This window comes from Pempheris klunzingeri, chromosome 10, assembly GCF_042242105.1.
Source record: "Pempheris klunzingeri isolate RE-2024b chromosome 10, fPemKlu1.hap1, whole genome shotgun sequence".
Taxonomy (NCBI): domain Eukaryota; kingdom Metazoa; phylum Chordata; class Actinopteri; order Acropomatiformes; family Pempheridae; genus Pempheris; species Pempheris klunzingeri.
In genome coordinates this window covers 26,576,166-26,602,359 of record NC_092021.1, presented here as the reverse complement: position 1 = coordinate 26,602,359, position 26,194 = coordinate 26,576,166, and the positions used below count along the sequence as shown (strand labels likewise).

Genomic DNA, 26,194 nt, shown 5'->3' with positions numbered 1-26,194 from the left:
AGCTTGGTCCAGGGGTGCTTTTACCACATACAGTCCCTGACAAAAGTCTTGTCGCTTACCGAAGTTGTTGGAACAACAAATAATAACTTGACTTGTAGTTGATCAATTGGAATCTGAAATGGTTTATATGGAAGGCAAAGGCCTCTGGATTATGTGTATTGTACCAAAATAAGGTTTTGTATCATTCATTGAGTTTTATCATTTAATTAGAACAGAAAGGTCAGATTTGGCTTGGACAAAATACACAAACATGCTACAATAACATCACAGTATAAAGCTATGGTCCCTTGAGAAAAAGAATTAATATCGTGTATGACCCCCATGAGCTTGGAGGACTGCATCCATACGCCTCAAATAATTTATTGATGAAGTCATCTGGAATGGCAAAGAAAGCAGTCTTGCAGGACTCCCAGAGATCATCAAGATTCTTTGGTTTCATCTTCCAAGCCTCCTCCTTCATCTTACCCCAGACATGCTCAGTAATGTTCATGTCTGGTGACTGGGCTGGCCAATCCTGGAGCACCTTGACCTTCTTCGCTTTCAGAAACTTTGATGTGGAGGCTGAAGTATGAGGAGCAGCGCCATCCTGCTGAAGAATTTGCCCTCTCTTGTGGTTTCGAATGTAGTGGGCAGCAAGAATTTGTTGATATTTCAGGCTGTTGATGTTTCCATCCACTCTGCAGATCTCTCGCACACCCCCATACTGGATGTAACCCCAAACCATGATTTTTCCTCCACCAAACTTGACTGTTTTCTGGGTGAATCTTGGATCCATGTGGGTTCCAACGGGTCTTCTGCAGTATTTGCTGCGTTTGGGATGCAGTTCAATGGATGATTCATCAGAAAAATCTACCTTCTGCCACTTTTCCTCTGTCCATCCTTTCACCAAGCTGTGGGCCTTTGCAAATGCAACACGATTTTTTAGTTGCCTTCTGTTTAATGCTGGTTTCTGAGCACTAATTTGGCCATGGAGACCACTGCGTGAGAGAATTCGACAAACTGTTCTTCAAGATACAGGGGTTTCTGGTGACCACTTCTCATGCAGCTCCGCTGCAGTTGAAAAAGGGCTGGCCCTGGACTGTCGAAGCAACAAACGGTCCTCTCCAACAGTTGTCTTACGGGGTCTGCCTGACCTGGGCTTGTCATGAACTTCAGCAGTTTCTTCAAATTGTTTTCTTATCCTCTCCACTGGACGTTTGGATACACTGAAGATGTCTGCCACCTCAGCGGCAGACTTGGTCTTCAGGTCCTTGATGATCAGCACTTTGATCTGTGGTTGAATCTTTGGCATTTGTGAGAGGTCAGGTTGCACTTCAGATGAAGGTCTGGTGTGCTGGGGTTCTTTTTATACACACCTGGGAATGTGTTAATTACAGTATTTGTCACAGGTGAAGCTCTAATCTGTGATTGGTTGAATCATTTAAAGGCACGACAAGACTTTTGTCCAAGCCAAATCTGACCTTTCTGTTCTAATTAAATGATAAAACTCAATGAATGATACAAAACCTTATTTTGGTACAATACACATAATCCAGAGGCCTTTGCCTTTCATATAAACCATTTCAGATTCCAATTGATCAACTACAAGTCAAGTTATTATTTGTTGTTCCAACAACTTCGGTAAGCGACAAGACTTTTGTCAGGGACTGTAGGTATGAAACTTAGGGACTCTGCAAACTGAGTTCAGAGAGTGAGCACTTTGTTCAGAGGACAAGAAACATGTGGCCAACACACAGAATGTGTACTTTCTACATCTAAACACTGTGCTAGTCAATGCAAAAATCAGCCTCATCTTAATTAACTCCTTGGTGTGCTAGTCATGTGTTTACATGCTGAAAAATAAGTATAAAGCTCAGCAGCAGCTTGTGTTTGTCTCAGTTGGGAAGGGAGGAGCACATGCAGAGTCTTACCTCACTGCTGGCTGTCAGACACATTCATCACAGCTATTCAAGGTCTTATATTGCTCATGCTTTTAAACAGGCTCTTATACAATGTTTTCATATAGAAGAACCTCTACTAAAAATGTCTAATAGTACAAGAGCAGACTTTATTGTGTCAATGTGCTATAACTGCATTTTTTCTCTTCTCTATTCTTGTGAAGCACATGGGTTGAAACACTGCATTTCTTTCTAAATTTGCAGTCATATGTTTTTATCTGTTACTGGGATCATGGAGAACTCCACACAGATTGTGTCATTTGTCTTGGCTCTGTACGGTAACTTAGGAAACATTAAGTACCTGTATTTTTTCCTGGCAATGCTATTATACATATTAGTTATATTTTCCAACACTGTTCTTATTGTCATTATATATGTTGACAGAAATCTGCATGAGCCCATGTATCTCTTCCTGTGTAGTTTGTTTGTGAATGAAATATACGGCAGCACATCTGCATTGCCCTGCATTATGGTACATTCTTTATCAGAGACTCATGAAATTTCCACATTTTACTGCTTCATTCAGATATTTAATATTCAAACATATGTAGCTGTTGAATTTGGCACTTTGACAATAATGGCTTATGACAGATATGTATGTATTTGTAAACCTTTATATTACAATGTCTTAATGACAGAAAGAAAAGTAGAAAAGGTCATTCTTGTTATTTGGATAGTTTCTTTTGTAGAAGTTGGAGTTTTACTGTCGTTCACTTTTCGTTTGAAGTTTTGTGGGAGGATTATCAATGATGTTTTATGTCAGAACCATCTAGTACTTGAACTGTCTTGTTCACCAGATAGAACTGTGTCGTATGTTAATGATATAGTTTTTGGCCTTATTTTCACTGTTTCTGCTCCTCTCAGCTTCATTTTCTTCTCTTACGTTAATATTTTGGCTGTGTGTTTAAAAGCTTCAGAGGAGACCAGGATGAAAGCTTTTGATACCTGCACTCCACATTTAGTTTCACTCATCAGCTTTGTCTCAGCCTGTTTTTATAACATGATCACTCAAAGATTTGACATGACTTTTATTCCACTTGAGCTGCGTGCTGTTTTGTCATTGTATGGACTGACTCAACCTCTTGTAAATCCAATGATTTATGGTCTCAAGTTGTCAAAAATCAGACATGCTTTTAAAAAGTTTGTAACATTAAAAACATTGAAACTTTATCACACAGTGAAGGTATTTGATTTCTATGGTTTGTTCTAATGTTAATAGATAATGTAAATAATACACAGTTTGGTTATTCACCATATGTAGATGTGCAGGATATTTTCAACATTTTCAGCATTTAGTAGTTAATGTTAGATTGGTTAATCTTGGATTTATTTGTGCTATCTTTGTGTATTTCTTGGAAAGCTTTAAGGTGTTTTTGTGTGTGTATTTAATGCCTCTAACTGTCCCTGAGGTGGATGGTCTTGTGTAATGAGTAGCAAAACTGCATTTGTTTTCAAAGTCACTTCATGTGGAGGACCTAAAGTTACAAAGCATACATTGTTTTTTAGCCAATCCCACAATAAACTGCAAAGGAGGCAGAATTGCAAATTAGGAGGAGGTGTAGATTGTTCATGGGAGTAAGAGGGGCAGAGTCTGAGTGGTAAACCATTTCTTTTTGCTCATTGGTCAGAGTTACTACAGCTGCACAGCCCTCTCTAGAGAGGACAGGGGAACTGAGTGAAAAATTGCTACTGTGTGATGGAAATGGAGCAGTGCCTGATGCAGAGCCGGCACCGGTTTAGCCAAAGTTGGAACATTGCCCAGAGAGAACAAAGACAACAGATCAGATCAAACTGGCCAAAACTACATATGAAGATTTCACCAAAATAACTGAGCAGCTTGAAACAATTTTTCATCAAATATAAACCTGCAGAAATCAGAGCACACAGAGTATCCATGTCTGAAAACCTAACTGGAAAACACAAGAAATCAAAAACAGCTCAGTCTACTGAGATTTTATATCAGCCTTAAACTGTCTTTTAGGCTCAGCCAACAGAACTCCATTAAAAACTATAGAATGAAAGTTCACAAATTTTTCATATTTCACAACTTTAGAAAGAAAACCTACAATCTATCAACGCTGCAACTCAGGTGGATTTTATTTTGTGATTGCAACACAGAAACAGTTGTTATTTCTGCCTGACATCACTATTCACTGTTCTGATTTCTGAAGGGATCAGACCTGGTGAGAGGAGGGCTGAGTGCTGTGGTCTAGTTATCTGATTCTGGGCCTGATATTACAGCATGTTAGATTGGTCAGGTGACATAAACTGAGCCGCATAAGGGTCACGGAAAGATCTCTGTTTTGAAGACTACTTTGGCCTTCACATGAAATGTGTTTTGTGTTCCCTGGGAAATTTTTTTTATTTCAGTTAATGTACATTCAGGGCAGTCCGGCATCATAGAAACAGCCACAATCATGTAGCACACAACCATGGCAGAGGTTCATAGAGTTCATTCTGAGATTGGCCTCACGACATTAAATCAGTGCTTAGTGGAGGGAACAATTTTCACTGAAGTGAGAAACTTCTGAAGAGGACACTGAGCTGGAAAAACTATCTCTGAATGAACAGAGTCACCAAAACTGTCTTTGTGGGTTTTATTCTTTGCAAAGAGGAGCAAACAGTCACAGAGTGGTCATGCAGCCTGTTAGAGAAGCTCAGAGAAGCCCAACAGGCGTTGTCCTTTTATTGCTGTAGGGCAGTGGGGGGTTATCTGCAGAAGTGGTTTAAACCAGCCAGGACACATCCTGCAGAATACACGGCACTTTTACAGACCTTTCTTCAGTATTTTGCACATTCCATTACAACACTTGGCACCAAGCACAGGGCGACAGGCTGGAATCAAACCCAGGTTTATGGTTAGGCCATAAGGCACACGCTCCACCAGTTGAGGCACCAGAGCGCCAGAGAATTTGAGTTTCTGACACAGACTTGGCGTAGGAGTATGGAATATGTCCCCCTTATTGAACTGTGCCTGCCAGAATGTTCTTTCATCAGCGCTCTATGGGGTTTTGAGAGTCGATTCCCAAATCAAACAGTGAGTGAGAACAGCGAGTTTTCTCATCGTTTGAACTGCAGATAACGACGTTTGTGCCGTCAAATCCAGTTTGTTGTGTTTTGATTCACTGACCCTCCTGATTTTCATGTTTGTTTATTTTATATCATTATGCTGGACATTGATATTATGGTTGGCGATTGTAACATTCATGTAGATGAGGCTTTGTGCAACTTAGCGGCTGATTTTTTTAATGACACTGAATGAATTTTGTAATATTATTCTCAAATTTTCCTGCCAGACCTGATTGATCTGGTGGGCAGTCTAATGATGTTGTCTGATGTGGGTGAATGCACTGTTTTAATGTTGCTGGACCTTTAATACTATCAATCACAGTGTCCTGACTGAAAGGCTTAGGCAGTGGGTGGGGGTTTATCTGTGTCGCGTCGTCTCTACACATCTAAATCAGCTGCTTTGTCCTGTGGTGTACCTCAAGGTTCTGTTCTGGGCCCCATAATATTTTCCTTGTACATGTTTCCCTTAGGGGGTATTATCAGCAAACTTTAAGAATATTTCTTATCATTGTTATGCTGATGATGTTCAGCTGTGTTTGTCCTTTAAACCTAATGAGACTGACTAGTTGTTTTGAGGAGAACTGGATGGCAAACTATATTTAACACAAAATGCAGATACAATCCGTCCTTATCGTAGCTTCAGATAGCATAGCCTCCAAGGTCTCTGTTTCTGCTGTCTAGTGTTGGTGATTTGGTGTGTTTTTAGATCTGTTGTTGCTTGCGGTTGATCATTGATTCTTTTGTCTCATTTTGTTTTTGTATTATCTTTAACTATTATTGTCTGATGTCTTATTTTAAGTATTTTTACTCTTGTTAGGTACTTTATGACTTTGTTGTGTGAAAGGTGCTATATTAAATAATCTTAACGTACTTATTTACTGTCGTCAACAGTATTCTGCTTGACACGGGCATCAAAATATGGGACATGTACTTCTGTGGTAGACTAAGTGATTAACATGAGGACTTTTGCTCATTTTTAAGTTTTATTGAAAAATAGTGTTGATCAAAATTATGCTGAAAATTACTATTATACATTAATGAATAATTGCCAACAGTATACTGCCTCACACGGGGCACCAGAGTATGTTGTTGGCAGCACTCTGCCTGACACGGCCATCAAAATATACCAAGGTTTTGCACCGTTTCTGGGGCAATTTGGCTATCACAACTAATTAATAATTACTAGAGCTGATTAATGATTAGATTGATTAATTGGACTTACTGTAAAGTCCACCGTGATATGGGCATCACTTTGTGAAATTAAGAAAAAGATTGTAATCTAACTGGTTCAATTTCATTTAGGAAACTAAATTATCTGGCAATTATTATTTGGTATTATGATTGATAATTAACTTAATAATCACAACCAAATAACCATATTGATCACCAATAGTTGTGCTTTGCTATGTATGTGCTCAGTTAGAGTTTGTTGCCAGTCCTTAAAAGGGAAGAAAGAGAGGTCCTTCAGTGTGCTGCTTTCTCAACTGGCAAATGTGTTGGTGAGTCAGGCTGGAAGAAGGTTTGTGGTTCTTTGTCCTTGCTGTCCTGGTCGCAGGTGGAGGAATCCCGTCGCTCCTTTGTTCCTTGCTAGCTAGCCACTTGGTGCTAACTGCTTGTGTGGTTGTGTTTGCTTGTAAGATCAGCTCGCAGACTTTGGGTCATACCTGCTGGTGCTGAGTAAACTTGTCACTGCCATGAAAAGGTAGAGTGCTTGGTACAGGCCACACTAAGGCTGGAGCTGGACCCCCTGCAGGGGCCAGGAAAGAAGAGGAGCCAAGGGATAAAAAGGGTAGTGGGGGAACTCTGCTTATATTGACCTGAAGTTGTGGGGGTCATGTGCCACACATTGACCTCTGGTGACCGAAAAGCTTGGTCCAGGGGTGCTTTTACCACATAGGTATGAAACTTAGGGACTCTGCAAACTGAGTTCAGAGAGTGAGCACTTTGTTCAGAGGACAAGAAACATGTGGCCAACACACAGAATGTGTACTTTCTACATCTAAACACTGTGCTAGTCAATGCAAACATCAGCCTCATCTTAATTAACTCCTTGGTGTGCTAGTCATGTGTTTACATGCTGAAAAATAAGTATAAAGCTCAGCAGCAGCTTGTGTTTGTCTCAGTTGGGAAGGGAGGAGCACATGCAGAGTCTTACCTCACTGCTGGCTGTCAGACACATTCATCACAGCTATTCAAGGTTTTATATTGCTCATGCTTTTAAACAGGCTCTTATACAATGTTTTCATATAGAAGAACCTCTACTAAAAATGTCTAATAGTACAAGAGCAGACTTTATTGTGTCAATGTGCTATAACTGCATTTTTTCTCTTCTCTATTCTTGTGAAGCACATGGGTTGAAACACTGCATTTCTTTCTGAATTTGCAGTCATATGTTTTTATCTGTTACTGGGATCATGGAGAACTCCACACAGATTGTGTCATTTGTCTTGGCTCAGTACGGTAACTTAGGAAACATTAAGAACCTGTTTTTTTTCCTGGCAATGCTATTATACATATTAGTTATATTTTCCAACACTATTCTTATTGTCATTATATATGTTGACAGAAATCTGCATGAGCCCATGTATCTCTTCCTGTGTTGTTTGTTTGTGAATGAAATGTACGGCAGCACATCCATATTGCCCTGCTTTATGGTACATTTTTTATCAGAGACTCATGAAATTTCCACATTTTACTGCTTCATTCAGATATTTAATATTCAAACATATGTAGCTGTTGAATTTGGCACTTTGACAATAATGGCTTATGACAGATATGTATGTATTTGTAAACCTTTACATTACAATGTCTTAATGACAGAAAGAAAAGTAGAAAAGGTCATTCTTGTTATTTGGATAGTTTCTTTTGTAGAATTTGGAGTTTTACTGTCGTTCACTTTTCGTTTGAAGTTTTGTGGGAGGATTATCAATGACCTTTTATGTCAGAACCATCTAGTGCTTGAACTGTCTTGTTCACCAGATAGAACTGTGTCGTATGTTAATGATATAGTTTTTGGCCTTATTTTCACTGTTGCTGCTCCTCTCAGCTTCATTTTCTTCTCTTACGTTAATATTTTGGCTGTGTGTTTAAAAGCTTCAGAGGAGACCAGGATGAAAGCTTTTGATACCTGCACTCCACATTTAGTTTCACTCATCAGCTTTGTCTCAGCCTGTTTTTATAACATGATCACTCAAAGATTTGACATGACTGTTATTCCACTTGAGCTGCGTGCTGTTTTGTCATTGTATGGACTGATTCAACCTTTTGTACATCCAATGATTTATGGTCTCAAGTTGTCAAAAATCAGACATGCTTTTAAAAGGTTTGTAACATTAAAAGCATTGAAACTTTATCACACAGTGAAGGTATTTGATTTCTATGGTTTGTTCTAATGTTAATAGATAATGTAAATAATACACAGTTTAGTTATTCACCATATGTAGATGTGCAGGATATTTTCAACAAGCATTTAGTAGTTAATGTTAGATTGGTTAATCTTGGATTTATTCATGCTATCTTTGTGTATTTCTTGGAAAGCTTTAAAGTGTTTTTGTGTGTGTATTTAATCCCTCTAACTGTCCCTGAGGTGGATGGTCTTGTGTAATGAGTAGCAAAACTACATTTGTTTTCAAAGTCACTTCATGTGGAGGACCAAAAGTTACAAAGCATACATTGTTTTTTAGCCAATCCCACAATAAACTGCAAAGAAGGCAGAATTGCAAATTAGGAGGAGGTGTAGATTGTTCATGGGAGTAAGAGGGGCAGAGTCTGAGTGGTAAACCATTTGTTTTTGCTCATTGGTCAGAGTTACTACAGCTGTCCAGCCCTCTCTAGAGAGGACAGGGGAACTGAGTGAAAAATTGCTACTGTGTGATGGAAATGGAGCAGTGCCTGATGCAGAGCCGGCACCGGTTTAGCCAAAGTTGGAACATTGCCCAGAGAGAACAAAGACAACAGATCAGATCAAACTGGCCAAAACTACATATAAGATTTCACCAAAATAACTGAGCAGTTTGAAACAATTATCAAAGTATCCGTGTCTGAAAACCTAACTGGAAAACACAAGAAATCAAAAACAGCTCAGTCTACTGAGATTTTATATCAGCCCTAAACTGTCTTTTAGGCTCAGCCAACAGAACTCCATTAAAAACTATAGAATGAAAGTTCACAAATTTTTCATATTTCACAACTCTAGAAAGAAAACCTACAATCTATCAACGCTGCAGCTCAGGTGGATTTTATTTTGTGATTGCAACACAGAAATAGTTGTTATTTCTGCCTGACATCACTATTCACTGTTCTGATGTCTGAAGGGATCAGACCTGGTGAGAGGAGGGCTGAGTGCTGTGGTCTAGTTATCTGATTCTGGGCCTGATATTACAGCATGTTAGATTGGTCAGGTGACATAAACTGAGCCGCATAAGGGTCACGAAAAGATTTCTGTTTTGAAGACTACTTTGGCCTTCACATGAAGATCCCATGAGATTGGCCTCACATATAAAGACATTAAATCAGTGCTTAGCAGAGGTCACAGTTTTCACTGAAGTGAGGAATGTGATGGAAAAATACTGAAATGACAATTAGTTGTTGATGACCTTTGAAAGCACAAGTGTAACAACACTGAAACATGCCAAATGTATATATCTGCCCTGCAACTGATCCTAAGAAAAGGACATGGCGAAAACAGGAAAACACCTGGAGTTGAGTTTGAGGGCATTTGATCAGAAAACAGGAAACCACCTTGATTTTAGCGTTGGGGAGGATGACCAGAAATTAGGGAGTTACCTCGGCTATTGTCGCTCTTTGTGTCTGTGATTTATAATGCTATGTTTTACTTAGATTCTTACCTTATAAGGAAGAAAACCATTTGTGCTTATGATACGCCCAATTGCCTATAATATTCTGTCTGATATCTCTTTGTGCCAGTCAACTCCTTCACTCTCCTGTGGTGTGGATGACTTGACTCTCTTGCGCAAGATAATAAAGAGTTCAGTTTGTTTGACATTGCACCGAGCTTGATTTTATTTCAAATAGCGATTTTCCACTACAATTTGGTGTCAGAAGTGGGATCGCTTGGGATCTCGTCATGGAGCTGAAGGACCACGGGGGTTAACAACCATGGATCACGACTGATTCCACCTCCAACCTCGACTAACCATCATTCAGAGATGGGAGGACTGTGGTCTGACGGAGCCTGACCCGATTCCACTGCGATCCAAAAGGAAACAATCGCTGAAAGCCGGTGAGATGTTGACATTCTGATTTCTGTGGATCCTTAAAATACACAAATTGTTTGAAAAAGAAATCTTGAAAATTACAGGAGGCAACGTGTGTTTGTGACATTATAGAGACACATGGTCTTTAGGTTTGAAGGAAACTAAGACTCCGCGCAGACTGGAAGGTCTTGGCAAATCGGTGAAGTTTCTGCCACTGAGTAACGTACCACTCGTGGGGGTTTTAATCTTGATTCAACCCAAAGGGAATCCAGAACTTACAGTGACGACTGTATTTTAAGAATGAAAGGGGCAGTATATTACTGGAGGTGCAAATTCCCAGAATATACTATTGGACATTTTCTGAGAGTAGGTAATACTCAAGATGAATACCAAATTCAGATTTCTGAGAGCGAGGCGCAGCTCAAGATGAAATAAATCATGGGGAAACCATAGTGGGAAGGAGTTGAACACTCCTGAAGGACCAATAGTTGATATAATGTCACAAAAACATGGACCTAAAGCAATCGAATATTTAAATGATTGGACAAACAATTTTGGTTTTCCTAAATGGGGTTATTTGAGTAGGAAAGTGTTAGAGAGGAAAAGTTAGAGAAGAAGGTAAAAAGGATAAGACAGAAGAAACAGGTTAAAATTATAGATTTAGAAAATGTTGAAAAGCACAAGACATTTTTGATTATGTGGGAAGATGAATGTGAAAGAGGGGAAATAAAAGTACTGCAAAAACAAATGACTGATTTGTCAGTAAGGAGCAAGAAAAGAAAACAATCAAATACTCCACACTCTCCCTCTTCTCCTCTGTATCCTAGTTTAAAGGCGCTGCGAGATCCTCTCCTCAACACATGCCCTCCCCGGAGACCACCACCACAAGCTACCGCTGGACCTGGGCAGAGACTGGAAGCCTCGGCACCACCACCACCACCAGAAGATGATCCACATAAATACACCTCTCTCCCATGGAGGACAAAAAAGAAGACCCAGACAGACGATATCCGCACTGCCTTTCCTCCAAAAATAGACATGTCAAAAATCAAAGCCACAAAACAACGACCTGAAGAAGACGTTCACGCATACCTCAAGCGTTTGATAGAAGTCTATCGTGAACACTGTGGTTTTACTGAGCCTGAAGGTGGTCACGCCGCCACCCAGACCATGGAAATTTGGGAAGCACACCTGAAGAACACCTTTATGAGTGGTGTGCTACCTGAAATCAGACAACGAATGGTGACATCCTGTGCGGACATGGACGAGGCCAGACTAGCAGAAGTGAGAAGACATGCCATTCGTGCACAAAAGGGGCTGTGTGACAGTAAAGACCGTGAAGAAAAGAAACGCTCAAAACGACAGGAGGAAGCTCAGCTCACCATGGTACAAGCTGTGACAACAATGATGCAAGCTGTGACAACAGTGATGCAACAGCAAGATAAGGACTATTTCAACCAACGGAGACGAAGTGAGCGACATGAACATTCTATGAACAAATTCAGAGGAGACCAGGGCAACCCCCAGGGCCCCTTGAATCAACAAAACCGCCCCTGCTACAATTGTGGCATGACTGATCACTGGATCAGAGACTGTCCTTATCCACGACGCTCGCGGGGACGAGGACATGGGCATGGAGGGCCGAGCAGACAGCATCCCAGGCCAACATCTGACTGAAACGAGAATGGTGGTCAACGGTGTGGCGCATGTGCAGGGGAGACGAGGCAGGTGCTGACAGAGCGAGGAAAAGGAAGTGAGACACACACACACACATGCACATCCACAAGCACATACAACCACCAGTCACTGATCACACACACACACACACACACACACACATTCTGCTCCACAAGATCACACAAGTTTTGAACTGCCTGGCAATGAAGACACGCTTACAGCTATTGCTCACACACGCAAGGAAGACATGCTTACAGCTACAGCCAACACACACACACACCACACAAACATACGCCTGAACAACAGTGTTTGTTGCAAGAAGTGATAGCACATTTAGAAAAAAAAAAAAAAAAAAAAAAAAAAAAAAAAAGAAATAAAATAAATTAAAAAAAAATATATATATATATTTGAGTCTGAACGAACACACGCATATGACAAATATACACAAGAGGTGTTCAAAAAGCTTCCCACAACACAACTAATGGTAGGGGGAAACACATTGACATTTTTGGTTGATTCTGGGACTACTTATTTGGTGATTCACAAACAACTCATACCTAATGTAAAACTCAGCGGCCGAACTGTTAACTCAAAGGGCGCCTCAGGGGTGGTAACTAAAGAAACTTTTACAACTCCGTTGACATGTGTACATACTGACTTGACTGACTCTGACCCTTGCATGATTGTTAAGCATTCTTTTCTGCTGTCACCGGTGTGCCCTATAAATTTAATGGGCAGAGATCTCATGTGTGCAATTGGCTTAAACCTGTTGTCCACACCAGAAGGTGTACAAGTATAAAGACAAAGAGAAATAATGACCATGGTCCATTTCAGTCCAGCCACACCTTTGTATATGTATATCAGTGGAGAGTAAATTTAGTTTCAGCTGTCGACATGCTCCAATTGGCCACACCTCATTTGGATCCACTCTCAGATCACATGGACCCTGAGCACATGCATTGCACTGCGCATGTGTCCTGAGGCCCTGACACATTGTATGAAAAAGAGTTTTTTTTTTTTTTTTTTTTTTCAGGGAACTGTTTTTTTTTTCAGTTTGTCTGTCCTCCACACAGCTAGCTTTATACTAAGTGGATGATGCGCGCCCAGACGTATCAATGTCTAAATCACCAAATGAGCAATGGAGACATCTTGGCCCATTCATGCGTCACTGTGAGGCTGTCTCCGATTGGGAAGCGACCAAAAACCCACAAATCATGTTCTCTCCGTCGACTAACAATCCGTCGCACTCCATACCAGACAAAGGTCAAAGTGTTTCGGTCTGTCCATCTGGTTGAAGAGAGCCATGACACACGAGTATTCAAAACACTGTGGCTCTCCTCAAACATCTGGCTGCAACTGGATATAAGGCTAGCCTGTCAAAATTATAGATATAGTTAATTATAATTAGAGACGTAGTAGGCTATGCTCCGTTGACTTTGTTCGAACCACATTCTGCATCTCTGATTTTGACTTAACAACGTTCTTCTCATTTGTCTGAAGCACATTCCTGAAATACCACACCTGTCTCCTGGATATGCCTAATGTCACTCTTAAGCGTTGTAACACCCTTAACCCAACTACTCTTTTCCCTCTTCCAGGTGATGGTGAACCTCATGACTGTGTGTTCCAACTTCAGCATCAGTGCACTCTGCGCACAGACTTAAGACATTCCTTTGACTAACCCTGATCTGGTTTTCTATGTAGATGGCTCTGCTTCCAGGGACTCTACAACTGGCCTGGATCGTGTTGGCTACTCTGTGGTTACTGAGTCTACTGTGGTCACTTCTGGACCTCTCCCCTCATGTTACTCAGCACAGGCAGCCGAACTTGTTGCCCTCACAGAGGCCTGTAAACTGGCTAAGGCTATGCAGTCACTTGCTACTCCTGATGAAAAATGTGTATGGTCCTCCTGTGGAGCTCGGTTTGAATCCACTGTTTGGATAGGACCTAATGATAACCCTTGTCTTCCAAAACACTTTTTCCCTCACTATGCCAAGTTGACACACGGGTCCGACCATGTGTCAAAAGGAGGGATGTTGACTATGATGGATGCAAATTGGTTCACAAAAGGCACAAAAACATTGCCATGCATGTGTGATTTGTGCAACACACAATGTTGGGCGAGCATTACCTATAACACAGCAAGCAGCTCATCCACCACCAACACGACCTTTCAAACATGCGATGATGGACTTTGTTAAACTAACACCCTCTGAAGGTAAAAAGCACTGTTTGGTAATGGTAGTCATGTGGTCAAAGTGGGTGGATGTTTTTCCCACAAAAAACCAAACTGCTTCAACAATGGGTCTCATCAAGACAAAACTGGCAAAATGTTGTGCAGAGACAGGGTTAAAATGGACACAGGCTCTCCCATTGTGCTGATGTACATGAGAATGAGGAAAAGAACGCAAAACAATCTCAGTCCTTATGAAATTTTGTTTGCAGCACCTCCTCACATCGGGACAGAAGCGCCAAAGACCCTGCATGAATATGAATGATATGCTAACCTATTGTGCTAACCTATCCTCTGCTCTGTCTGATGTAAGGAAACAGATGATAGCTGCCTTTCCAAAGGAAGCCACTAATTCTCTTCACAGTTTGCAACAACGTAGTGGTGAAGGACTTCAGGAGAAAGAATTGGGAAGCTTGCAGGTGGCAGGGACCGTTCCAAGTGTTACTCATCACCCAAATGGCCGTGAAGGTGGCTGCAGTAGAGGGAGCAAATCAAGGCGACAAGCATCCAACGTTGATCCATACCCACTAGAGTGTGAGCCTAGCGCCGCTTAGTGGCTACGCTGAAAACACTGTTAGAAGCATCAGAGAAAGATAGATGACATCACAACATACCAAGTGACGCCCTGACAACTTCGTGCCACCACAGAGGGAGATCTACACCCGAAGAAAATTTGCAACTAGATATTATAGTATCAAAACGTTGACATTGCATACTTAATCAGTTTGCAGAAAGTTTGTAATTGATCAAATTTGTGAGTTTGACTGTCAGTGTCTCTGGTGTTGACAAGGAGAAGTAACCTAACGGTGCCAACAATCTCCTGCTCGTGGAAACCTAGCGGTGATAACACAAGCGAGCCTTCACCATACGGGTCAGTTGCTCGGGTGAACTCCATACAAACTGACTGGCTGACATTCAAACAGCTTAGAACAAACTATTGTACAATGGAAAGACATCGTCCATGGCACCCTGGACTTTGTGGGGTAAGAGGTACATTATGTGTGTTTCTCTGGATTGCAATAGTGATAGTAATTCCAATACTGTTGACGTTTAACAAAAGTGATGACACTGACCTGACCAACTCGACTAGACTTACCCTAACCCACAACCGAACCAAAAGAGAAGCAACACCTCCAAATATGTTTAGAGGACAGTGGTTACAAGAAAACACATGGTTTCAATTGACTAATTTTACAGCACGATCCCTGACAAACGACACTTGTGTAATATGCATGGGTGCAGCACCTCCGCGACACTTCACTGGTATTCCTTCTGAAATCAACCCCTTTTAAGTGTTGGTCCAAGGTAGTTAATGTGAAATATGTAAACCACACCGACCTGTACACCTGTATGGGTATTTAGAATGATTCTCAATGGAGCCTCAGTTATGTACATTGTTTATTAGCAGCAGGCAACAGCCTGGCAGGGAGAGTGGAGCCATGGAAGTCCCAGTGTAAGGTTCCACGGCGACGCCTTAGTCTGCCGCCTGGAGAGGGATTAACACAGTTGGAGAACAGTGTAGTTGTATGTTACAATAATACAGGTACAGGTGCGAAGGTTGGTAAGTTCACAGGGAAGTGTAATGTGACTGTACAAATTCCAGAGATGGAATCTCTTAGAAACTGTGTTGATGTACTGTCAAATATCTCTCACTCTGAATGGTCGGCGTGTCTGCGTAATATATTGATTGCAATCTACCTTAACAAACAAGACCGAGCGGTACCAGATGTATTCTGGAAGTGTGGTGGTCGACGGCTCCGACAAACGTTACCGGCGAATTGGACGGGGCTATGTGCTCATGTGGTGTTGGTACAGGAAGTTCACCTGGCCGTAGGACCATTTGGACAGAATTCCAGACACCGCAGAAAGCGTGATATTAACCTACCTCCCGTGGACACTAGAGTATACATTGATGCTATTGGGCAACCAAGGGGAGTTCCGAATGAGTACAAAGCGCGAAACGAAATAGCAGGGGGTTTCACTCACTTCATTCCATATATTGGTACTGCTATTGAAGCTCAGAAAAACACAGAGTGGATAAATTACATCTATTATAACAACTATTATAATAACAACGTTTCTTGAACCACACCACCGCTGGAATTCAGGGTGTAGCTGAACAACTGAGTGCAACTTCTCAGATGACATGGCAGAACAGATTAGCTCTAGATATGATACTGGCAGACCGAGGAGGTGTCTGTGTACTGATAGGTGACCAGTGTTGTACCGTTATTCCAAATAAGACAGGCTCAGATGGAACAGTAACCAAGTCTTTGAACCAGCTGAAAGCTTTGCAAATTGAGCTGGCAGAAAATTCAGGTGTACCTGATCATCTTGGTTGGCTTAGAGACGCTTTCAGACAATGGAAACCATTGATCCTGTCAATAACGACTGGCATCCTTGTGTGCCTGCTGATTCTGGCATTAGTAGGGTGCTGTCTTATTCCATGCGGAAAGGCTTTCATAAGTTGTGTGGTCTCATCATCCGTCACCACCATGTTGTCTATGTATACACCCTTACCAACTGACCCTCCACTCACGACTGACCAACCCGACTTATTTCCCATACCTGACTATGACACATCGTCTGATGAAGACGATGGGACAATTCATGTGTAAGTATGACCTTCACCATGACAGATTTATACTTCATTGATAAGCTTGCTACATCCTCAGATCTTTTGGATCACAAAAAAAAGCTTTCTACAATATTATTTATGCACAGCATAACTTAATGATGAGATGTCTTAAATCACACAATGTGACTTGCCATGTCTGATGTTATATGCCTGTGAAAATACCGTTGGACCTGATAGCGTCAACGTTTGAGTGAATTTTACATTTATTCTATTTTTCGTAACTTTTTTTTAAGGAGCATTTTTGACCTGTGTGATTTTGTAATCAAAAGGGGGGAAATGTGATGGAAAAATACTGAAATGACAATTAGTTGTTGATGACCTTTGAAAGCACAAGTGTAACAACACTGAAACATGCCAAATGTATATATCTGCCCTGCAACTGATCCTAAGAAAAGGACATGGCGAAAACAGGAAAACACCTGGAGTTGAGTTTGAGGGCATTTGATCAGAAAACAGGAAACCACCTTGATTTTAGCGTTGGGGAGGATGACCAGAAATTAGGGAGTTACCTCGGCTATTGTCGCTCTTTGTGTTTGTGATTTATAATGCTATGTTTTACTTAGATTCTTACCTTATAAGGAAGAAAACCATTTGTGCTTATGATACGCCCAATTGCCTATAATATTCTGTCTGATATCTCTTTGTGCCAGTCAACTCCTTCACTCTCCTGTGGTGTGGATGACTTGACTCTCTTGCGCAAGATAATAAAGAGTTCAGTTTGTTTGACATTGTACCGAGCTTGATTTTATTTCAAATAGCGATTTTCCACTACAGGAACTTCTGAAGAGGACACTTATCACAAAGCTCAGGGCGACTGGCTGGAATTAAACCCAGGTTCATGGTTAGGCCATTAGGGGAGGGGGGCCAAACTTTAAAACACTGTCTAAGTCGCTGGCCAAACGGGCTTATCATTTATTGAACAGTCTAAAGTTTTGTTAAGAAATATCAATTTGAACAGCCAAACTAAAACAACCTTTTCCCCAATAAAATAAATAACATTTTAAATATTTTCTTTCTTCAACAATAACATAAAGCAAATTGAGAGTATTTCAAATGTGAACCTGGTGAAAACTTGTAAATCTTTCAAATGAAAAATGGTGATGTGATTTCAGGAAGAAGTGCAAAAACAAACAATGAAAAAAATATTTAGTTTTCACACTGAATTCACTTTGTCCGAGCCAGATGCCTGGCACCTTTTCTTGGCGCTAAGTTCATTCATGTTTGGGGTTCGGCTCTGAGCTGTGGAAACTCCCAGGAAGGAGTTGTGCATCGGTGAGACGACTTCTTTGTGTGGTTTTGTTCTTCGTCATCACAGAGAAAAGTTGCTCACACAGGTGTGTACTACCAAACATGCAGAGCATTCGAGCAGCCTGTTGGCAGAGTTGGGGCATCGTTTCAGGAATGAAGCGGGGGAACTGTGCGGGTCCCACAGAGTCATACTTTGCCTTCAGTAGGCCGTTACACTGGAGTTTTATCAGTTCCACCTGGATGGTTACAGGTGCTTTCTCCACGTCAACTGCAAATGGATGTCTAAGCAGCTCAAAACTAAATTTCTACGCTTTAAAGTCAGCAAAGCGCCGTGTGAACTGAAGTTTGCTCAGTTCATCAGTAAAATACGCCGCTGGAAACGCATGGGAGACAAACATTATGTGAAAAAGAGCTCTGATCTTGTTCGGGTCTCTGGTTTTGTTGTTGACAGTAAACTTCTACTGTGCTGAATCCTGAAGTCTCCTGGCGCCTTTTTTTAGAAACCTGACTTTTGATTTTTGAAAACTTTGAAAAACCTTGAACCAAGAAAAGAAGAAGACAAACACTTTGGTCCACGTTGGGGTTTCCATCCTGCAGCACACAGACAAAGGCTCTCTGACTTCTCCTTTTCCTGTCTAGTGACCTCCAGGTGTGCTGTTGGCCAGTGAAAGGCTTCATGCAACTGCTTTTAATAAGTCATGTCTTCTTTCACTGTCAGAAGTTCTCTAGAAATATTAGAGAGGGAAATCAAGAAGGAGGCTTGGAGTTATTTATTCTTTCTATTTGATTTACCTGCACTCTGCAACACGGTAGGTGGTGGTAATGCACAAGAAGAAGAAGAAGAAGAAGAAGAAGAAGAAGAAGAAGAAGAAGAAGAAGAAGAAGAAGAAGAAGAAGATCATCTCTCCAATAGACGAGCTTTGTTTACTCGGTACTTCCGCATTCAGCGCCCCGTAGTGTCGGTAAAACCTCACTACTTCTCAGCTAACTGCCACATTTATGTCGAAAGAGATGCTGTTTTAGAGTCACATCTCTTGCTGCTGTGTAACAGCGGACTTTCTTCGACAGCAGGTAGTTCAGGGAGGCTGCTGTTTAACTCTGCGCCTGTTTCCAACCGGCTAATGCTACATTAGAGGCTCCGCGTCAGCTAGCTTAAGTTAGCAGGGAGCTAACTGGCTAAACTGCTCTTCACAAACGAGCTTAAACGGTAAGTGAGGTGTTTTCACCCTGACTGTGACTTTAGTGGAGGCCTGACTAGTAAAGGCAGACGGAAAGGTGCCGTGCTAACGTTAGCTTAGCTCTCCAACCGTGTGTGCAGCACCGTTTAACGTCCAGCAGCCGCTCTCACCTGTTCTCACCTGCCCTCCAGCTCCTCTGACTCTTAACACAGAGGAGAAGATGCTTCATGTTCACAGCTGCTCTAAACTAAAGCGGCTCTGACATGCAGCAGGAGGGGGAACAGCATTTCACACACCAAACACCTGAGCAGGTGGAGGCTGCTGATCTGATCCTAGTGATCACTTCTGGTAGACACCTGTAGGCCGCAGCTGACGGTGGCAGTGACACCTGAGACTGGATCCACCTCGGTGTGTTTTCCAGTTTGGCTTCTGCAGGAATAAAAAAGGCAGGGAATAACATTTTGCTCTTTTATTTTGGAAGAAGTGAACATCCGGCAGTGGCTGTAAAAGTTCAGTGGAACAGAGAAACTATCTTTGTGAGCTGATCAGCTGATCAATGTGATCAATATGATCAATCTGAGTCATTAGGGAGCTCAAACAGCCTGAACACTGTCTGTGGATCTGCTCACACACACACTGATGCTTCAGATCCAGTGATGGCACATGATCAGTCACAGGGACCAAAGCCGGGATGGAGGTCAGCTGTAGAAACCGTGGTAACTGTAGAAACCATGGTAACAGGCTACCTCGGCGAGTTGTTTCCGGCGTACTTGATCTCTAGTTATTGATCTGCAGGTCAGAATAACTGGATTATTTATTAAGTAATTGTTTGGCTCACTTTTCTCTTTTTTTGTCTGAAAATGTGTAAAATGTTTCTGAAGAGTTTTAAGTTTGTTTGTTTTTTAGCTCTGGAGAGGAGGAGAGATTCCCATGATCCTTTCTGCCCCCTCTGTTTTTGTCAGAAGTGTGTCATCACATGATGATACTTCAGCTAAGAAAGATGTAAATGTCCTGTTGCTGTTCAGACCTTTGGATGAGGTGGCGTCTTTGAGCTGAATGATTAAAGTTCACTTTACTGATGTAACTGCCTGCAGGTCAAACGTCTCCGTTTCAAAATGGACGTCAGCATCGCCGTGTCGCTGATTCGAGGCCAGATGGGTGCCGTGGTGGAGCGAGCGGTGAACGGAGCGGTGGAGATGGTGCTGGCGGAGATGCTGAAAGTGGTCGGAGTCAAATTCGAGGAGCTGAAAGCCCAAGTGTGTCTGATGAAGAGGGACGTGGCGGCGCTGCACCGGGAGAAGGCCCTCAAAGAGAAGGAGGCTGACAACATTCGGGCCAAGCTGCGCTACACCGAGCTGAAGCTGAAGTACTACAGGCAAGGGGTGGAGGAGGAGCTGCAGCAGAGGGCCTCCGCCTCCGCGCTGGTCCGCATCCACCCGCCCGCCTTCAGCCCAGCACACAGAGGAGGCGCCGGGGTCTCCTCCACCGAGACCTCTCCACCCGCCTCGACCAGACACGGTCAAGGTAAAGACCACGGAGCGAGCTCCTCCTCCTCCTCCTCCTCCTACCTGGCTGATGGCACCTCAGTGATTCTCACTGTTCCTGTGTTTGTGCTCCCAGAATGCACCTCTCCACAGAGCACCAGCAAGCCAGCTGTCAGAGTGCGCTGTCATGCAGACATGGATGTCGCCAGCTCGGACCCGTCTGACGTGCTGCTGCCTGTCTCACTGTCTGTGAACACACCAGCAGAGTCTGTGGACAGCAGCACAGGTACAGAGTCTGTCTGTCTGTCTGTCTGTCTGTCTGTGTGTCTGTCTGTCTGTCTGTCTGATGCTTTCTTAAATTAGTTCCCTCCAAAGTTAATTTCCTTCTTCTTCTTCTCATCACGTAAGACTTCAGTTATATATATTAGTATTAAAACGAGTGCCTTTAGTCAGTCAGTCTTTATTTATGAAGCACCAGGCCGTCTGTTATCGTCATAATAAAAACAAGTTTCACCAAAATGAAATTCCTGCTTTGCCCTTTTGGCCTTCAGTTCTTCAGGGTTGGTCTCCAGAAGCAGCTCAGACCGAACTCTTTATTTAAGAGGCCCAAAGATTCAAGAATCTCCTCATGAGCAGCATCAGATATTATATTATTATTAGATTATTTTATATATCGGCAGGAAAACCTCCTGATTAAAGCTCCCTGAACTGCAGGACTCTGTGTTCAGCAGTGATTCTGAGGATGGATGTTATTTCTGAATGTTTAGATTAAAGTTGACTGACTAGACCCCATCAGACTCTCAGGTCTTCAGACTTTCCAGAATAAGACGAGGAGCTGCTGAATATCTCCACATCTATATCATGTATATCTAAACCTTCCTGCTCTCTCCGGCCTGTGAACTCTGTGTGTGTATAAATATATCATCTGTCTCTTTTTAAATCTGAAGCACAGTGAGTTTCTCTGTGATAAAATGTGCTCCAACTCTAATCTGAAGGAAGGCAGCTTTATTTCTAAAATCACTGATTTGAGCTCCTCCTTTGAGTCTCATTACTCAGTTTGTCCACCAGAGAGCACAAAGGAGTTTGTTTTCCAGCCTGAGAATATCAGTTGAGACCACTAAATAACTAGACTGATATTTTTTAACATCTCAGATACTGGTGTGAGGATTGTCCTCGACAGTCCTGTGTTGTTCAGGCTGGAGGAAAATATCTGTACAGTCACAGTATTTATCTATGTGAAAGCATCCACACGTCACATGATGTCGGTGTCTGTGCAGTTCTGTTCTGCCCCACAGATCAGAGCCGGGGCGGTGATCAGGAGGACGACTGTGAGTGGACCGTCAGTCTGCAGCCTCAAACAGGATGTGTGGACGCTGTCACGGCCCCTCCTCACCTCCAGGCTCTGGATCCGGGGCCGCAGACCGCCCTCGGCTGCCCGTCCCCAGATGGTTCCACCCAGGCCGATAGCTCCACCCTGCCTGCCTCTGCTCCACAGGTGACCACACACACCCTACTGAAGTGGACACAGTATGAGAAACAAATGCTTCAGATCTTCTGATCTTTGATTATTAGTTCCTTGTGCTTTAAATACAAACACACCAATAACTTCACATGTACTATACTGGCATATTGAATTGAGTAAAGTTACTGGACGGTTCTCTACAGTTCTGGTTTTGTCCTGTTGTGATGCAGGTGAAGCAGGAGCAGGAGGAGGAGGAGGAGGAAGAAGAAGAAGAAGAGGAGGAGGAGGAGGTGATCTGTATCAAGGAGGAGCCAGAGGACGAGCAGGAGGTGATGGCCACGCTGCTGCTGGACTGCCAGGTGCAGCAGGGCCTCGTCCCAGAGTCGGAGGTGAGACTGGAGGCTGAATTTGATCACGGCGTTCAGAAGGTGTGGAGGATAATAAGCAGGATAATCATGCTGCCGTCTGTTCCTCCAGGCTCAGAGCTCACTGACAGAGTGGTCAGGACTCCCAGCAGGCCTGAGGAATCACACCGTAGCCTTCAGCCCAGCTGAACCGAGCACCTGTGAGTGACTTTATATACTATCATGCTACAGTTTGTTCTTCTGTGTTCTGACTTTATACCAGCAGATTTCCTCAAGTATTGTCTGGGGGGTTTATTTCCCTCTGCTGCACACACGCCTGTATTAGAGGACGCTGGATCGTTGTCCCCTGAGGAACCAGAAGAGTCTTATTCTAACCTGAACTATCATCTTTTCCTAAACCTAACCACATGGTTGAAAATGAAAGTGTTGAAAACACCTGTTCTGTATTCTTGGACCTTAATCTGTCCATGTCAACCCGCCCGTGGAAATTAACTGAGGAAACTTGACTAGTTTAAAGAGCTGAGTAGAATAACATTCACCCAGGGAGACCTCCAGTCTGTCCTACACTGAGGAAACATGGCAGGAGGCTCCAGTAACTCATCATAGGACCATTAACGTTCATTATTTCTGTGCACTATGAAGTCTAGTCTGTACAATAGGTGACCACTGACTTAGGCTGATGCTTCCTTCTCTCTGTAATGGAGCTCTGAGCTGATCTGTAATAAGGGGAAACCACTGTGAAGATGATGAACCTGCCCACCAGTAGTCTGTGCTCACTTCCACGTGTGTTCTCAGATCTGCCTCAGCCGGTGGCCTGCCTGCAGTCCATGGTGGCCTTACCGCCCGGCATCCCACCTCGCCAAGCCATGCGTCCCTGGACCAAAGACCTCAGCCTCTACGAAGAATACAAGCTGCGCAGGAACGAGCTCCGCCGGCGAAACCTGAGCCGACGCAGAGAGCTGGAGAAAACGCTGCCTCAGCCTCTGCTGGCAGATCTGGCAAGTGGAGGACAGGAGATGTCACACTCACATACAAGCGCCTGAAGGGACGCTTTCTCTTTTAATGTAAAACCTGTCGTGTTGAAGGTGCGAGAGCGGCGAGAGAAAACCAGGCTGAGGGTGGCCAGATGGAGGGCCAAGAGGAAACTCCAGGCCTGTCTGGACCAGGTTCAGGTTAGTAGTCTGGCTTCCCATCACAGAGGGAGGCAGTGGATGGAGGTGTGTTCTTGGTGGAGGGGAAAACTGAGCATAACATAGAAATGACCCCCCCCCCAAAGATTCATCAGGGCGAGAACGACCAAAAGCACCTGTAATAGCACCAACTAACTTTCCCACCGTCACAAAATACATCTAAAGAAACGGCTTCTTATCCGCTCTTAACAAAAAAAGGAAGCAAAGAAAAAAGGGCTGATTTCAGGCCTCAGCAGGGTGAACAGCCCCCCCCATCAGGCAGGGAGGGGGCACAGTCACATTCATAACCCACTTCATTAGTGATTAGCTTCAGCTTCTTCCTGTGTTAGATAAAGTCTGTATAAACACCTCTGAGTGCTGCTGGTTAAGGTTTCGGCGTCACTAACAGAGCAGCAGGTCCCTCTTCACATGTTCTGGTCAATGCATCAGCTAATTGCACCGTATCTGCTACACGGGTCTCTTTTGAATAATTAACCAGTGAGCTGTTACCGACGGGCCTCACCATTACTCTCCGCCGGGGGTCACTGGTCTCAGGTGTCCTCCTCCCCAGCAGTCACTCTCTGTCTTGCTCACTCTCAGGCTCAAGGTGGCGCTGCAGACCTTTCTCAGAGCGGCTTTCCTGTCGGCAGCCAGCATGCAGCTTATGGTAAGATGACCTGCACACAACAGGATTCACACAGGTGGTACATGGTTGGTCAAAAAACTGTCTTGGTCTTGTGTTCACCTCTTCGTCTCCATGAGCGAGGACTGAACCACGACAAAATAATACTAACCAGAGTGAAACTGAGGCAGCAGCTGTGACCTGTTTCTGACTTTAGTGCTGAAAGACTTGTGTCCACACACACAGGCTGAAATATTTCAGATAAATAAACAGTTAACACTGACAGCACTATTTATATTTCTATATTTCTTCATGCTTTTTTTAATCTCCAGGGGGTGAAACCATGCAGAGGCCTGTTTGGAAGGAAAATGTAGTTATTGTCAGTGTTTAACAGGTCGAGGCTGTTAAAGTGAATCTTAACCAGTAAATTGGCGGCTGTGGCTCAGCGGTATAGTGGGACGTCCCTCAATCAGAAGCTCCTGAAGCAGCTTCAGTGTGTGAATGAGTGTGAAAGAATAGTCTGCTCCAGGTTACATCCCTCCTGTGTGAATGATTAGTGAATGAGGATGTGATGTAAAGAGCTTTGAGTAGTTGAAATCACTAGAAAGGAGAAATATAAATACAGACCGTTCACCATTTACTTCGTCCTCTTGTGTTTCAGCCTCCAGCAGTGAGCAGAGTTCACCGCTGCCTCAGTCCAGCAGCTTCCTCAACCTGTCGGCAACAAACGGCGTCTCCGCCACTCTCCAGTTCGTACCTTCCTCCTCGCCGCTCCTGAGAGGCCTCAACATGGCTCCACATCAGCACGCCGTGACATCATCATCATCGTCGTCGTCGTCCTCGTACCCGCAGGTCAGCCTATCGCAGCAGAGCGTCTCCCTGATAGACGCCGACAGCCTGCAGTGAGGCCGTCTGGCTTCTCTTACACTGAACTTTATTCTCAGCACAAAGCGACAGAAGATCTGATGTGAATCAACGCGTCTTTAATACATCTGATCAAATGTAATGCAGTCAGATATTCAGATAAAAGCATTTCAGCAACATCCAGTGTGTGATATACAGCAGACTGTGATGTGAAGCTCTATAAAATATCATGTAGTCACCTCCTCCTGTACTTGGTGCCTGTTGACGTGACACCGTTTCTTATCGTGGTTGTTTTCTGTGCACGTGACCGCCTGAAATAGCGGACGGACTCGGACGGACTGGGTTTTGTCTGACAGCAAAGGTTCAGGTGTTCAGTGGTCATATGACCGCACGCTGACAGATCGTAGTCGCTGTAATTCATACAGGCTGTGAGAGATGGGGGGGGGGGGGGATATCGTCCTGCTGTGTAGAGGGAGAACAGCTGGATCTCCTCGTAGTAACAGGAAGATGAATTCCAGCGATCAGCAGCTCCTTCAGCGTCCGTACGGCTCTTCGATCTGTTATCGTCCATAACGTTATTGTGATGAAAAGACTGAAAACAAATGTGCTCGCTGGTCTTTAACACCAACAGAGTGGTGAAACTGTCCTGAGTCCACACTGAGGGTCAGGACCTCTATTAAAGGTAATGATGCTGGAAACCCTCCAGGTGTCTGTGTGTGTTCTGTGTGTGTGTGTCTGTGTGTGTGTGTGTGTGATCTGTGTGTGTGTGTGTGTGTGTGTGTGTGTGTGTGTGATCTGTGTGTGTGTGTGTGTGTGATCTGTGTGTGTGTGTGTGTGTGATCTGTGTCTGTGTGTTCTGTGTGTGTGTGTGTGTGTGTGTGTGTGTGTGATCTGTGTGTGTGTGTGTGTGTGTGTGTGATCTGTGTGTGTGTGATCTGTGTGTGTGTGTGTGTGTGTGTGTGATCTGTGTGTGTGTGTGTGTGTGATCTGTGTGTGTGTGTGTGTGATCTGTGTGTGTGTGTGTTATCTGTG

General features: G+C 43.3%; 3 protein-coding genes across 3 annotated transcripts; all 3 read left to right on the top strand.

Annotated features, from left to right (window-relative positions):
* The first annotated feature begins 2,169 nt into the window (after positions 1-2,169).
* Positions 2,170-3,147, top strand: LOC139208703 (olfactory receptor 13C4-like). Its single transcript, XM_070838432.1, has one exon. The coding sequence runs from the start codon at positions 2,170-2,172 to the stop codon at positions 3,145-3,147; it is 978 nt and encodes a 325-aa protein (XP_070694533.1).
* Positions 3,148-7,420: 4,273 nt separating this feature from the next.
* On the top strand, positions 7,421-18,975 carry LOC139208702 (olfactory receptor 13C4-like). The gene is made up of 3 exons (XM_070838430.1): positions 7,421-8,328; positions 11,050-11,608; positions 18,832-18,975. The coding sequence occupies exons 1-3, from the start codon at positions 7,421-7,423 to the stop codon at positions 18,973-18,975; spliced, it is 1,611 nt and encodes a 536-aa protein (XP_070694531.1).
* A 193-nt stretch (positions 18,976-19,168) lies between these two features.
* LOC139208821 (uncharacterized) lies at positions 19,169-25,860 on the top strand. Its single transcript, XM_070838569.1, has 10 exons — positions 19,169-19,225; positions 20,291-20,720; positions 20,817-20,966; positions 21,958-22,175; positions 22,373-22,531; positions 22,620-22,707; positions 23,303-23,505; positions 23,593-23,679; positions 24,277-24,343; positions 24,960-25,860. Exons 2-10 carry the CDS (start codon positions 20,312-20,314, stop codon positions 25,202-25,204), a joined length of 1,626 nt encoding a protein of 541 aa, XP_070694670.1. The 5' UTR covers positions 19,169-19,225; positions 20,291-20,311; the 3' UTR covers positions 25,205-25,860.
* The last annotated feature ends 334 nt before the right edge of the window (positions 25,861-26,194 follow it).

Excerpts from the sequence above, each read along its gene's own strand:
- LOC139208703 (XM_070838432.1), top strand. The coding sequence starts at position 2,170 with ATGGAGAACTCCACACAGATTGTGTCATTTGTCTTGGCTCTGTACGGT.
- LOC139208821 (XM_070838569.1), top strand. The coding sequence starts at position 20,312 with ATGGACGTCAGCATCGCCGTGTCGCTGATTCGAGGCCAGATGGGTGCC. Across the intron at positions 22,532-22,619 it reads GCCTCGTCCCAGAGTCGGAG|GCTCAGAGCTCACTGACAGA; the intron begins GTGAGACTGGAG and ends CTGTTCCTCCAG. Across the intron at positions 23,506-23,592 it reads AGCCTCTGCTGGCAGATCTG|GTGCGAGAGCGGCGAGAGAA; the intron begins GCAAGTGGAGGA and ends GTCGTGTTGAAG.
- LOC139208702 (XM_070838430.1), top strand. The coding sequence starts at position 7,421 with ATGGAGAACTCCACACAGATTGTGTCATTTGTCTTGGCTCAGTACGGT. Across the intron at positions 8,329-11,049 it reads ATCAGACATGCTTTTAAAAG|TTTAAAGGCGCTGCGAGATC; the intron begins GTTTGTAACATT and ends TCTGTATCCTAG. Across the intron at positions 11,609-18,831 it reads AGGAAGCTCAGCTCACCATG|GTGGTGGTAATGCACAAGAA; the intron begins GTACAAGCTGTG and ends GCAACACGGTAG.